The sequence below is a fragment of the Haliaeetus albicilla genome, chromosome Z (assembly GCF_947461875.1).
Source record: "Haliaeetus albicilla chromosome Z, bHalAlb1.1, whole genome shotgun sequence".
NCBI classification, from domain to species: domain Eukaryota; kingdom Metazoa; phylum Chordata; class Aves; order Accipitriformes; family Accipitridae; genus Haliaeetus; species Haliaeetus albicilla.
Genome location: NC_091516.1, coordinates 51375299 through 51388819, shown reverse-complemented (window position 1 = coordinate 51388819; position 13521 = coordinate 51375299). Strand labels below are relative to the sequence as shown.

Genomic DNA, 13521 nt, shown 5'->3' with positions numbered 1-13521 from the left:
GGCCGTATCCCAAGTATACTGTAGTTTAAATGTACACAAGACTAAAGTACCAAAACAAGATCAACTGACTTTAAGAAATATCATTAGTACCTGCTTTCTAATCGGATCTGATAACCAACTGTCTGGCCAACCTTTTCTCTTCTTTCTGCTGCCACTCTTTCAGCCACACCAACAGCTGCCAAATGTCTTGGCTGAGTGCAAAATATACGACACGGAGTTCCGCTTTTGTAACATTCGTCAAGAAGGAACTGAGGGATCTGTAAAGAAGTGGTTTAAATTTACTTTTTAGTTTGATAAATTCATCTCTTTTTTACCATGGTGAAACAATTTAACTGCATCTCAATATTGCATAGGTTGCAAAAGGATTCACAATGGGATTAGCATTGCAAACATACTTGAAGGGGCAGGAAGGCAGAAAAAATAAATTTCTGATTTCAAATTTAATCTGTTTCAGAAAAAAAAAGTTGAAGCTTCTCTTACTTCAGAGAAATCTATAAAAAAAATACCTGTAGGTAATATTTCATTTACAACACAGTAATATTCTACTCTAGAAACTAAGAAGAGAGCTAGCTTTAGAAGGAAAAGGGCTATTCAAAATCATAGCTACTCTCCCTGCAATATTTTATATCATTTTAACAAAAAACTAGTATCTACCAGAAAATTGTGCAGAAACATTCATGCTTTTAGTAAGTATCTGCTGGCTTAGTATTTCAAAAGCAAGAAAGTGAACTAGAACACAAGACTTTTGACTATGTAGGAAAACAAAAGCCTTAAAACTAGCATAAAGAAATCCCTTACTACTTAAATATTACAAAGTTGGCGTGCTTTGTATAAATACTGTTATCTTTTTTATTTCATTAAATAAACTTACTTGAGTAGTTTTTCCTGATCCAGTCTCTCCTACAACCAAAACAACTTTATTGTCCTTTATTATTTTGACAATTTCTTCCTGTTTCTCAAAAACTGGTAGGGATTGCCTGAAGGAATCAAACTCCGATTCCCCTCTTTTCACTGGAACCTGGGGGGTACCATTGTTAAGCCGTCCGCTTGTCTTGTTCACATCTCTGTTTTCTGTGAAGAGAAGTTAACAATTTACTTAGACACAAAAGAAAAATAAATATTAAAAAAATTATTTAAAATTGTACGTAAAAATGAACTTTCCTAACTTTATATGCATCCCTATAGATAAAGTGACAAACCCATCACACATTTAAAAGCCATATTCATAGTAACGCATCCTGTTAGGGTGCTTGAAATAAATATTGTTCCAATGAGTTACTACTTTTGTAGATATTTTGAACAAAAACAGACTATCCCACTGCACTGCTCAAAGTCAAAAAAGGTCACGAAGAGCAAAAATAGAACAGAAACTAAACCCCAGAAAAGCAGCCTGGCGTATTTGCTTGGCCTTTGTATCATGTCCCCACATTCACACCTCCACAGTTTGTCTAGAAATATTCACTGTACAGTTAAACCTTTAAGTTATTCCAAACTGACAAGCAGGTCTTCTGAGAAAAAGGTACCTTTACTGTGATTCATCCGCCTTCTTTCTCTTCCTCTCTGACCTTTTATGACCTCCTTTCAGACAGTCTTACATAACCTAACGCTCTAGTCAGTAACATTTGTCTTAAATCACACAAACTGAACCATGCTGTACCTAGACCCCTGGACCCACACAGCACAGTGCAGTGTGATGTATTAGAAAGCAATGCATAAGTAGCCAAAGAACCTGCACATCTTCAGAGAAGACTACTTCAGATTCAGTAAATGCTATTCTATAATTCCTCAATAATTATTTTCCAGAACAATGAAAAACTTGCTGTAAATTCAACTATACGTATTTAATGTGATAATCAGATTAATATATTAAATTACAAGCACTGTCTTACCAAGACAGACACAAATTAAAAGACCCAAAAACCATTCTGGAGAAGTGAAGAAAGATAAATTTTACACTATTCATTAGTTTATATGCCTTACATCTCTAAGGAATTGCTTTTCAGTACTTTCATTACAGTTGCCCTCTGTTCATTAAACAATCCTATTAAACAACTGAAACAACTGAAAAAGAAAACTAGCAAAGGAAGCACTTAAAGCATGAACTATCATAAATCAGAAATATCCAACGAAACAAGGCATACTGGTACAAGTGTTTTCTGTGCACTACACCCAGCTTTGTGCACAGAAACACAATGTAACTCTTACACTCATAACTGTTAAAGCAATAATCTTGTTGACAGCACTGTTTAAAAAAAAAAAACCCACAATATATCAGAAGTTTGTACTCCAGTAAACTCTTTCATATTCTAGAAATCAAGAAGTCCAGAAAGTAGTCTTAGGGACCAGATCTATTTTAGAAGACAACGAAACAAAAGATAAACTTATCTTATCACGAACGTGAATTTCTATAAGCAGAACAGCCAGCCTCACTTTCTCATAAGGGTGTTCTCATACAGCAGTCATGGTAACACTTCTCTTTTCAATCTCACCTCATGGAACTTGTAGGAGCTCACATTTCAGAAAAGTGCTTCCAAATAAATTTGGCTGGAACTAGCTTGAAGATTCAAAAGTAACTTGGTGCAAGGCAGGCATTGGAATGTGGGTGACATGACTGCCTAAGTTTCTTATGACACTAGTTATAAACCCTCCTATATTAACAATTAAAAGTCAAGAAAATTAATGGGTTTGTTTTGGGGGGAGGGTGTCAGTTGGGACAGGAGAGGAGACAGAAAAGAAAGGTTTTTGTTTTGTGGTTGGATTGTTTGGGTTTTTTAAGCAGTGTTGATTGACAAGTCCATATCAGAAGACACACTGAACATACCAGATTCAACAGCACATGCATTTCCTCGCTCTGTCTTTGGCAGAAGTTCTGTTCGTTCTTTATTTGTGACAGGAAATCTCTGAATTAAACTCCGAATGGTATGTTTCGTACTGGGAGCCAAGCCGCAAGTCATTACTGCGTGTGTTAGCTCTGATCCATCCTTCTTCCTTACAGTCAGGTATCGATTTGCTCCTTTCCTGAACGAAAAAAGAAAAATGTATTTTAGGAATAAGTAACTTATTTACCTCTATGTAACCAACTTTGACCATAATTTTTTCAAGATGGCCATCAGATTACTGTCAAATATAATGTCATAACTAGAAAACTGCAAATAATGTCCTATGTAGCATAACACACACCAAAATAACAGAAGCATCCACAACAGCCACCATCAAACCACCACATTCACACACTGTAGTGCAGCACTGCAGACTTTGGATGAGTACACTGAGCACAACTTTACAATTAGGCCTCCATAATGTAACACTGTTATGCTACCTTTCTGTTGAAGGTCTACTGCTGCATTTGCTTCCCAAAAGACAGCCAGCTCCATCAATCGCTCACTCAATCAATACTGAGAGGTATGACACAAACCTGATTTCTAGACTAATTTAAGGGAGTTAGAGGTTAAAAATCAACAAATAGACACAACAGACAAACAAGAAGCCTTCTAGTGATATTCCAAGCCTTAATAAAATCCTTTAAAACAAATTAAGATTCCCAGGATGTTCATTTTCAAAGATTTACCATGTAGAATTAGAGCCAAAACACTTAATCATAACACCGTGGCATTTGTTCTCAGACTGAAGTCTGATACTGAAATGCGAAGAGCTGTCGTATATAGGTTTGAAACTGAACTATCCTGTCCCTGGGCTACAATGACATATCAACGCTTCGAAAATTACTTCTCAGGATAAGAACGGAAGGTCACCCTACAAGCCCAGCACCCTGTCCCTGGCAGGGTGGTATCGTGGTGTGTATGAACGGGGTGCAGGTACCCAGGTGTTGGGAGGGCAGCCTCTGTGAGGAGAGGCCCGGGCTGCCCTGTATGGGACACAGCCCGCTCCAGCAGACCCACCACAGGGCACAGCTGAGCCTCTCAGTCACAACGGTGGTGACTCTGTAATAAAGTATTTAAGAAACGGAAAAAACGCTGCACAGCAGCTGCGAGGGAGGACTGAGAAAAATCTGAGAAACAGCCCTGCAGATACCAACGCCAGTGAAGCAGGAGGGGGGAGGAGGTGCTCCAAGTGCTGGAGGAGAGATTCCCCCGAAACCCACAGAAGAGACCTCAGTGGAGCGCATTTATCCTGAAGGAACTTCAGTCCGTGAGAGAGAAACCCCATGCTATTTTCTCCCCACATCCTGTGGAGGAGGGGGAGGGACAGACCAAGCTGGCTGGGCACCTTGGCAGTTGGCCAAGGTCAACCCACCACAACGTGGCTGCTTTCTAAGTTGTTGGCTTGGGTTCAGCTCCTGGTCAATGCAACGCAACGTTTCAGAACAGCAAAAATACTGAAGCTGGAACAGTACTTGAATGTGCACGTCCAGGGAAATGGAAAGGTTGGCAGAATTGGAAAAACAAACTGCAATGCTTTCCATGACTATGCTCCCAGTCTTCACTAGTTTGTATCTGAGCAACTTAGAACCACAAAATCACAGAACCATTGGGATTGGAAGGGACCTCTGGAGGTCATCTAGTCCAAATTCCTAGGCAAGCAGGGGCACCTAGGGCTGGTTGCCCAGGACCGTGGCCAGACAGCTTCTGAATATCTTGAAGGAAGGAGACTCCACCACCTCCCTGGGCAACCTGTGCCAGAACTCGGTCACCCTGACAGTGAAAAAGTGTTTCCTGATGTTCAGAGGGAACCTCCTGTTTCAGTCTGTGCCCATTGCCTCTGGTCCTGTCACTGGGCACTACTGACAAGAGCCTGGCTCCGTCCTCTTGGCACCCTCCTTGCAGGTGTTGATATACATTGATAGGCTGGAAAGCTGCCCAGGAGAGAAAGACCTGGGGGTGCTGGTTGACAGCCAGCTGAGTATGAGCCAGCAGTGTGGCCAAGGGGGCCAATGGCATCCTGGCCTGTATCAGAAATAGTGTGGCCAGCAGGAGCAGGGCGGTGATCGCCCCCCTGTACTCGGCACTGGTGAGGCTGCACCTCGAGTGCTGTGTTCAGTTTTGGGCCCCTCACTACAAGAAAGACATTGAGGTGCCGGAGCGTGTCCAAAGAAGGGCAACAAAGCTGGTTAAGGGCCTGGAGCACAAGTCTTATGAGGAGCGGCTGAGGGAACTGGGGCTCTTTAGTCTAGAGAAGAGGAGGCTGAGGGGAGACCTTATCGCTCTCTACAACTACCTGAAAGGGGGTTGTAGTGAGGTGGGTGCTGGTCTCTTCTGTCAGGTGGCTGGAGATAGGACGAGAGGAAATGGCCTCAAGTTGAGGCAAGGGAGATTTAGGTTAGATATTAGGAAAAATTTTTTTACTGAGAGGGTGGTCAAACATTGGAATGGGCTGCCCAGGGAAGCGGTTGAGTCACCATCCCTGGAGATATTCAAAAAGCGAGTAGACAGGGTACTTCAGGACATGGTTTAGGGGGCATGGTTAATGGTTGGACTCGATGATCTTGAAGGTCTTTTCCAACCTAAACGATTCTATGATAAGATCCATCCCAATCCTTGTGTTCTCCAGGCTGAACAGTCCCAGTTCTCTCAGCCTGTCCTCATAGGAGAGATGCTTCAGTTCATCATCTTGTTGGTCCTTCACTGAACTCTCTCCGGTACATCCACATCTCTCTCCTACTGGTGATCCCAGCACTGGACACAGCACTCCAGGTGTACCCTCAAAAGGGGAAGGATCACCTCCCTCAACCTGCTGGCAACACTCCTAATTGCGGGGTAGGGAGGAGCTGGAAAGACAACCCTGATGTTGTACGAGCAGTGCTCAGCAGAAGCCCAAATGCTGGTGTGTTATCGTATACAAGTGTTACCAGCTACAAGTACAGAGCACAGCAACTCAAGCCCAGCCAGACCCGACACAGTACACTGATAATGTCTAGAGGAAAACGTAATAGCTATGAAGAGTTTATAGTAAGTTTTCTGTAAGTATTCAACATATGCTAGCTTAACTCAAAGGAAAAAACTAAAGACACAAAATATTGTCCTACGGTGCCCAAGCAATAGCTTCCCTATTTTTCCACTCTGTGCAACAAGTGCAGATACAGTAATGAATATTAACATCAAAATCATACCCTAGCTAAAAAAAATCAGTTATGAAAGCCAATCATGATCAAGCTTGTTGTCCTGGCTTCAGCTGGGATAGAGTTAATTGTCTTCCTAGCAGCTGGTACAGTGCTATATTTGTGAGTTAAATATGAGAAGAATGTTGATAACACACTGATGCTTTCAGTTGTTGCTAAATAACGTTTAGTCTAAAGTCAAGGATTTTTCAGCTTCTGACGCCCAGCCAGCAAGAAGGCTGGAGGGGCACAAGAAGTTGACAGGGGACATAGCCAGGGCAGCTGACCCAAACTGGCCAAAGGGGTATTCCATACCATGTCATGTCATGCCCAGTATATAAACTGGGGGGAGTTGGCCTGGGAAGGATCGCTGCTCAGGAACTGACTGGGCATCGGTCAGCAGGTGCTGAGCAATTGCATCGTGCATCACTTGTTTATTCCAATCCTTTTATTACTACTATTGTCATTTTATTAGTGTTATCATTATCACTATTAGTTTCTTCTTTTCTGTTCTATTAAACCGTTCTTATCTCAACCCATGAGTTATACTTCTTTTCACGATTCTCTCCCCTGTTCCACTGGAGGAGGGTGTGGGGGGTGTGAGTGAGTGGCTGCCTGGTGCTTAATTGCTGGCTGGGGTTAAACCATGACCAACCATTTCAAAAGTTATTACAAGCATAAATACTGAAGAAATCTGTGGAGACTAAACATGAGTAGAACACTTGAATTTATTTTAAAAGGAAATTTGTTTCTTTAATGTGCAATGCATTATTATAGTTAAAAAAAAAAAGATACAGTTTAGGTCTTCCCAGCTCAATATTTCCTTTTTCTCAGCTATTTAAATTTCAGTTCAACTATTCTCCAAGCTTCATGTCACCCTGAACACTCCACATTTAGCAAAAAAAAACCAACACAAAACAAAACCAGGGGGTGATTGTCCCACTCTACGCTGCACTGGGGCGGCCCCACCTCGAGTCCCATGTGCAGTTTGGGGCACCGCAATATCAGAAGGACATTAAGATATCAGTGTCCAGAGGAGGGTGACCAAGATGGAGAAAGGCCTCGAGGGCAAGACAGGAGGAGCGGCTGAGGTCACCTGGCTTGTTCAGCCTGCAGAAGAGAAGCCTGAGGGGTGACCTCCTCGCAGTCTACAACGTCCTCAACGGGGGCAGCAGAGGGGAGGTGCTGATCTCCCCTCTCTGGTGACCAGCGATAGGACACGAGGAGATGGAATGAAGCTGCATCAGGGGAATTCAGATTGGTCATTAGGAAAAGGTTCTTCACTGAGAGGGTGGTCTGTCACTGGAACAGGCTCCCCAGGGAGGTGGTCACTGCACTGAGCCTGTCCGAGTGCAAGGAGCATCTGGATGATGCTCTTAGTCATATGGTTTAGTTTTAGGTAGTCCTGCAGGGAGTTGGACTCGATGATCCTTATGGGTCTCTTCCAACCTGAGATACTCCATGGTTCTATGAAAACAGCAACCCAAAATACCACAGAATCTACTGGGGAGCTGCTCAAAGAGACTTGCAAAGCTCTACAAAGAATCCACAAGGATTCAAGCAGGCATACCAGCTACAGTTTAGAGCAGGCACCGTACAACACAAGCATGTTCCTGCTCACCACTTGCACACATCTGACAAGGCTTTCTAACGCTCCATGTTCACAAAATATGATGCAAAGGTCCACAAGCTCAAACAAATTTATTGTCTCAGGCAAATAAATGTAGCAAAAATGAACTACACAGCTCCCAAGACTGGAACAACATTGGAAGAATAACTTCACTTGAACAGCACTATACTTGAGTAAGATCTTCTGAAACCAAGCTACACATTCAACACAATCAGTGCTGAACAGCACTTACTCCCTTATTAAGTATAGATCAGAGAACTTGCATTTTACAATATTTTTGCAAAAATCATGAAGTATCACCAAAAATGAGGAATAGCAAATGCTGCTACGGTTTTACCACAGTCCACGCACACACACACACGTTACTCCACGTATCTGCATTTTTCCTGTATCTTTCCCTTTCCTGTTGATTTGGCACCTGAACTCCCAGGGGAACCCGATTCTCAGCTTTCATGCAAGCTCATCACATCAAAGAACATGGGTTTTCTCTTCAGAAGATCAGAGCAGTGTAAGAGAAAGAAACATCACCATAGCCGCATATGAACCCTCTTCTGCACTTCTCAACAAAAGCACTCTCTCGGACATGCTACTCTAGGTTACATTTTATCTGTCAAGGTATGAGGTTCTATTCAAAACCCCTTGGGCACACAACAGTACATGAAAAACAGAAGAGATCTGGGCGAGACGCCTTTTCTACGGAGCCATGAAACCCACAAACAGTACGAGGGCAAGCTACCTCAAACTAAGCACAAGTTCAAGTACACCTAAAGCAAAGCGCAAAGATACTCATTTTTACCTTACTTTTAAAACTTTTTTCTCTAGTACTGTTCCCTGCCACAGTGCAGGACACGCTAGAAACACAGACCACTTTAACGCTAGTCATGAAACCCCGCACGTTTGCGCCCAAAAAAGGCAATAATAAGTAAGTAAAAATCAGACTCCGACTTACCCTTTGCTTTTAGATACCAGTCCGAGAGACTGACAGAGCCGGTGAACGAATGCTCTTTCGGTGCTAGTGAAAGAGGAAGGAAACTCCATTTCTGGAAAAACAATTAAAAAAAAGCAAACATAGCAACAAAAGGCGCAGTATCCTTGACACAGTACCTCGACGGTACGAGCTCCTCGGTCCCCAAACCTCCCACGCCCTCCCGCGAACAGCGGGACTAACGGCACGGCCGTCCCGAACTTCGCAGCGGTACGCGAGGCAGGGCTCGCCAGCAAGCCACCTCACTCGGGCAGAGAGGAGCCGCGGGGAGGCTTCTGCCGGCGAACCGGCGGCGAGCCTCCGCGCCTCGACGCCCGCCACCCCCCACGCCGGGCCTCGCCTCCCCCCGCCGGCCCAGGCCAGGCGCCCACAGCCGCCGCCCCGGCTCCTCGCCGCCGGCCCGCCGCGACGGGCCCGCCCGGGCGCACCTGCCGGGCGGGGCGCCCCCCGCGCCCTTCTCCCCCGCGGCCGCGCCGCCGCTACGCACCTTTCTCCTCTCCGTACCGGAACCGCTCCAGGGCGAGGTTCACCGCGATCTCCACCTCCTCGTCGACGCGGATATCCTTCAGCCTCTTGCCGCGGCCCGCCGCGGGGCCGGCGGAGGCCGCGGCCGCGGCGGAGGAGGAGGAGGCGGCCGCGGCGGCGGAGGAGGCCGCGGCGGCGGAGGAGGAGGCGGAGGCGGCCGCGGCGGAGGAGGCCGAGCCCCCGCCAGGCTGCCGCGACGAGACGCTACTGGGCCGCGACATGGCGCGGCAGCGAGTGCCGGCGGCGCGGGGAGCCCGGCGGAGGCGGCGGCCGCGCGCTGCGGCTCGCGTCTCGCCGGCGGAGGAGCGGGCAGCCGCAGCGCCGCGACGTCACTGCGCGGGGCGGGGCGGGGCGGGGCGAGGCGAGGCGGGGCGGGGCGGGAGTGGGGTGGGAGGAGCTGCCCCGCCGCGGCTCCCGTCCGGCGGAGGCTCCGCCCCCGTGGCGGCGGAGAGGGCGCGAGCTCGCGCCGCCTTCCCCCGCTCGGGGGCAGCGGGGCGCCGCGCGCCCCGCCCCGCCCCGCGGCGGCCGTCGGGCGCCTCTCCTCAGCGCCGGGGGCGGCAGCGGGGCGGCTCTTCGTCGGGCTCGGGAGGCGCAGGGCCCAGGGCCCAGGGCCCGGGCAGCTGGAGGGTTGTTTTCAGCCACGCGCGCCTTTGGGGCGGTTAGCGCAAGTCAGTGCTGCGGGCGGCCTGACGCGTTGCCGGCAGCTGCCAGCGCCGTTGCGTGGGTGAGCGTGAGAGGTGGGTAACAAACCTGCCCTCCTCAGCTGGGGGGCGGCAGAAGTGCTCTCTGCTGACCTCCGGGGTGCAGCCAGCGGCGGGGGTGGTGCATGCCCCAGGCTGGCGTCCGCTAAACGCAAAATGGTGTTACGAACGGAAGGGGCTCGGGTTTTTTCCGTGAGGCTGGTAACGTTGCAGTAGCGTACAATGGGCAGTGACTGGAAAGTAGCACTGGTACCTGTCTGGTCGTAAATTACATGGTTGAATTGAATGACATTAAATGTAGGTGGGTGAGATCATTGCAGTCCTCGGCCTCTTCACTGTGAAGTGTTACTTGCCCTCGAGTTTGTAAAATGCAAGTGATTTTTCAAGATGGTACTCCAAGGCCAATTGTGTAGCCATTTAGCATTAAGGGGGATTTGATGGTGTCTTCAGTATTCTTTAGGTCAGTAAGTAAGCCTTTGGCTGAAACGATCGTCTTTTCCTGCTGGCCACACCAAAGATACAAAAAACAAACAAACACCACCCCACCCCACCCCCCCAAAAAAAAAACCAAAACCAACTCTTGGCCATGGCACAGGATTAACTGTTGAAGGTTGCTACTTTGGAAACATCATTCAGTCACAAGGGGAATACTTTGAAGAAGAGCAAACTTCCTCAGGTGTGAACTTAAGTGCAGAACTGAATAAATAGCAAATAAACACTGTCTGATGCAGCTGCCTGAAAAATGTCTCCTAAGAGACCTCTACCAAGGCCTTGTGCAAAGCTCACTTCAGCATATCTCTGCACTGAGAAGTGGCACTGGAGCTGAAGGTTTGCTCTGTTGTAAGGTTGTTTTTTAAATTTTCTCAGGTTTTTTAATCCAGATACCTTCCTATACATTTTCAACCGAAGTACTTAATGCTGTTTCCTTATAGCTGTTTCTGTGGCATTCAGTGCTGTCAAGTTAGAGCACATCACGTCTACTGTGAAAAATTAAACCTTTAGTTTAACAAGATAAGGAATCCTCTTATCTTCCTTAGTATCAACAGTAATAAATGATAGATTGTAACTCGTTTGAGAGAGTCACATCAGAAATCTTTAGTTATGAACCCAGATCTCTTACCAATTCCTATGTCTTAACAGCATCATCTTGCCTTCCTACAAGGAAACCACGTGATTCTGCAAAATGATTCCTCAGGGCCTATTCTGATCTCAGTTTGCAATCTTGTGTATACAACAGTGCACAGAGATAATAACTAGCTGTTACGTTAGGTCTCATCTATATAGCGAAAAGCACAATGAAGCCTGAGCGCCTCCTGCATAACAAACTTCTTAATACATAGCTTGCTTCTTTCATTGCTGGGTTGACTCTCCAATGCTATTAAGTGTGAAAAAAACAGGAAGCTGCAGTCACTCAGGTAAAAAGACATGACTCAAAGCATATAGTCAGGATGCACATGGAGAAAGAAAATCATTTTTATATATTCCTGCTGGAAAATAAGGTTGCAGCCTGAATTCACAGCTAATGTAACTCTGTTGGTACCACTATGCTAGAGGTTAATCTGTCTTCAGGAGTTTAAGACAGGAACTCATAAAATAGGAGTGAAATAAAGGGAAGCCCGACTCAGTAAACTAATAGTGTTTGAATTTAACACATTGTAAAGATGAGTGGAGTGCTGGCACACTGAGCATGATTTAAACTATCTGCTTGCTATACATTTTTGCTGTAAATATACCTTAAAAAAACCCTCAAACAGCCAATAAATCATTCTTCCCAAACTGCTGAGACAAATTAGAGGACTCGGCATTTAGGTAACAAAACCCACTGAACACAGAGTAGTTCCATGCTACAGTGAAGCAGGAGGAAGATTTTCTTGATAAGGAGTTGTCACCCACATACTGCATGCTGCAACAAGTGCCGTGCCCTGCTAACTAGTTGATTGCAATCCACACTGAGCATACGAAAAAAGTGAAGACAGAATTGTGCCTTAAGCCTATGTCTTGGGGCAGCTGGGCAAAGTGGTCTCCTGTTCTGGTGAATTTACTTCCAAAAACACTAAGGGTGATTCTGGACCACCTTTGAGGTTGCCCTCCAGCTCCGACGGGCCTATGTGCAGGCAATGGCCCTGGGAAGGAGGAGCAGCAACGTACTTTCTGGTGCACATGGGATCCAAACGTGCTGACACTAGCGTGGCATACATAGGGCATGTCTCATGGTGGTGTAACACAGGTCCAGCTTCCCATTAGTTATGTCTTCCTTCAGCTTTTGAGAAAAGACCTTTGCAGACAGGTCCGTGTCTACCAGCAAAGGAAGTGCTCTTCTGCATTCAGCCAGATTTTCACTCAGACTAGCATTCTAGCTCCAGCTCAGGTCCATATTAGATGCAGAAGTACAGCAGGAACATACAACAGATCATTCTGAAAAACATATACACGGAACAGCTTTTGTCTTTGTTTCTTTCCAAGTTCTTACGCATGGTGGTTCATATATATTCTTTATGCATTTTCTGTTAATAGAAATTACTAGCTGTAGATTTTCTTATTAGAATTAACAACTTGTAAGACTTTTAAAAATTGTTTTTCATGGTTGGCCTCAGAAATACCTTCTGGCTCAGGCTTACACAAAACAAATATCTCCCGGAGTAAGAATTATTTCCTTCTATCACCATATGTCCAAATGCCCATATATTTTTTTATGAGAAGCGTTAAGAGGCAGCAGAGTTTTTTGCTGAAATACATCTGCATGTTCAAATACAATTATGCATTTTTATCTTACCCTTCTCAGAGGTACTTATGTAGCAGTTTTTGCTGGCTTCCTTTTACTTTGCAGAATATTTTCTCTCTTGTGAATACTATAAAATTCCACAAAAGATGCCACTACTGAGAGAAAAAGAACTGCAAAGTAAGTTTGTAAAACAAAATTATCCATTATGTACTGCGTAAGTGTAGTGTGTCAGATTGGACTGCAAAATAATTAGTCTTTTTGTGAATTTTTTTTTGAAGAATTTAGTGTTGTAAGACTTATCTCTTGAAATAGGATGCAAGAATCACTGATGAGCTAATAGTACTCTGCAAGAGCAAGTTAGTGAAGGAGCACAGGATTTCTTTTTTTTTCAGTTCCTTGATTACAAAAAAGACATTGTGATATGTTTTTATTTTAGGCATCATAGTAACTCGGAAATCCAGATAGGTATTGGCTGTTATGGTTATTAATGATGCCATAAAATGAGATACATACTTACACATACTTAGGGAAGTATGGCTAATGTGAAATTATAATGGGAGGTATTTGTTTAATAAATTACCTGTGGTGAAAACGGGCATCTGTTGCTTTACTGCACACAGCTGTATACACTGCCAGTTCCCCAGAACTTTTGCTGCTGATGTGGGCTGTATGGTTGATTGCCTCCTCCCCATTTATGTTACTCCTTGTATTATGTACTGACACATAATTTCTTGTTCATCTGTCTCTTCTATTGCCCTTATTTGCTTTATTTTTTATTTATTTTTGAGGCATAAGGGAAAAAGTCTATTGATCAGTTTAATCAATGGTGTGTCAGTGTGTGTATAGATAGATATTTACAGGTGTGCTTCTATCTGTCTGCTCTCAGTCCTTCCTTAAATAATG

At 45.1% G+C, this 13521-nt stretch overlaps 1 protein-coding gene across 1 annotated transcript in view; it reads right to left on the bottom strand.

Annotated features, from left to right (window-relative positions):
- Positions 1-9507, bottom strand: part of YTHDC2 (YTH N6-methyladenosine RNA binding protein C2) — a 54301-nt gene extending 44794 nt beyond the window's left edge. Inside the window, 5 exon segments of the mRNA XM_069775749.1 lie at positions 91-257; positions 872-1071; positions 2822-3018; positions 8635-8725; positions 9158-9507. Coding sequence (XP_069631850.1) covers positions 91-257; positions 872-1071; positions 2822-3018; positions 8635-8725; positions 9158-9416 — 914 coding nt within the window. The 5' untranslated portion in view covers positions 9417-9507.
- Positions 9508-13521: the final 4014 nt, after the last annotated feature.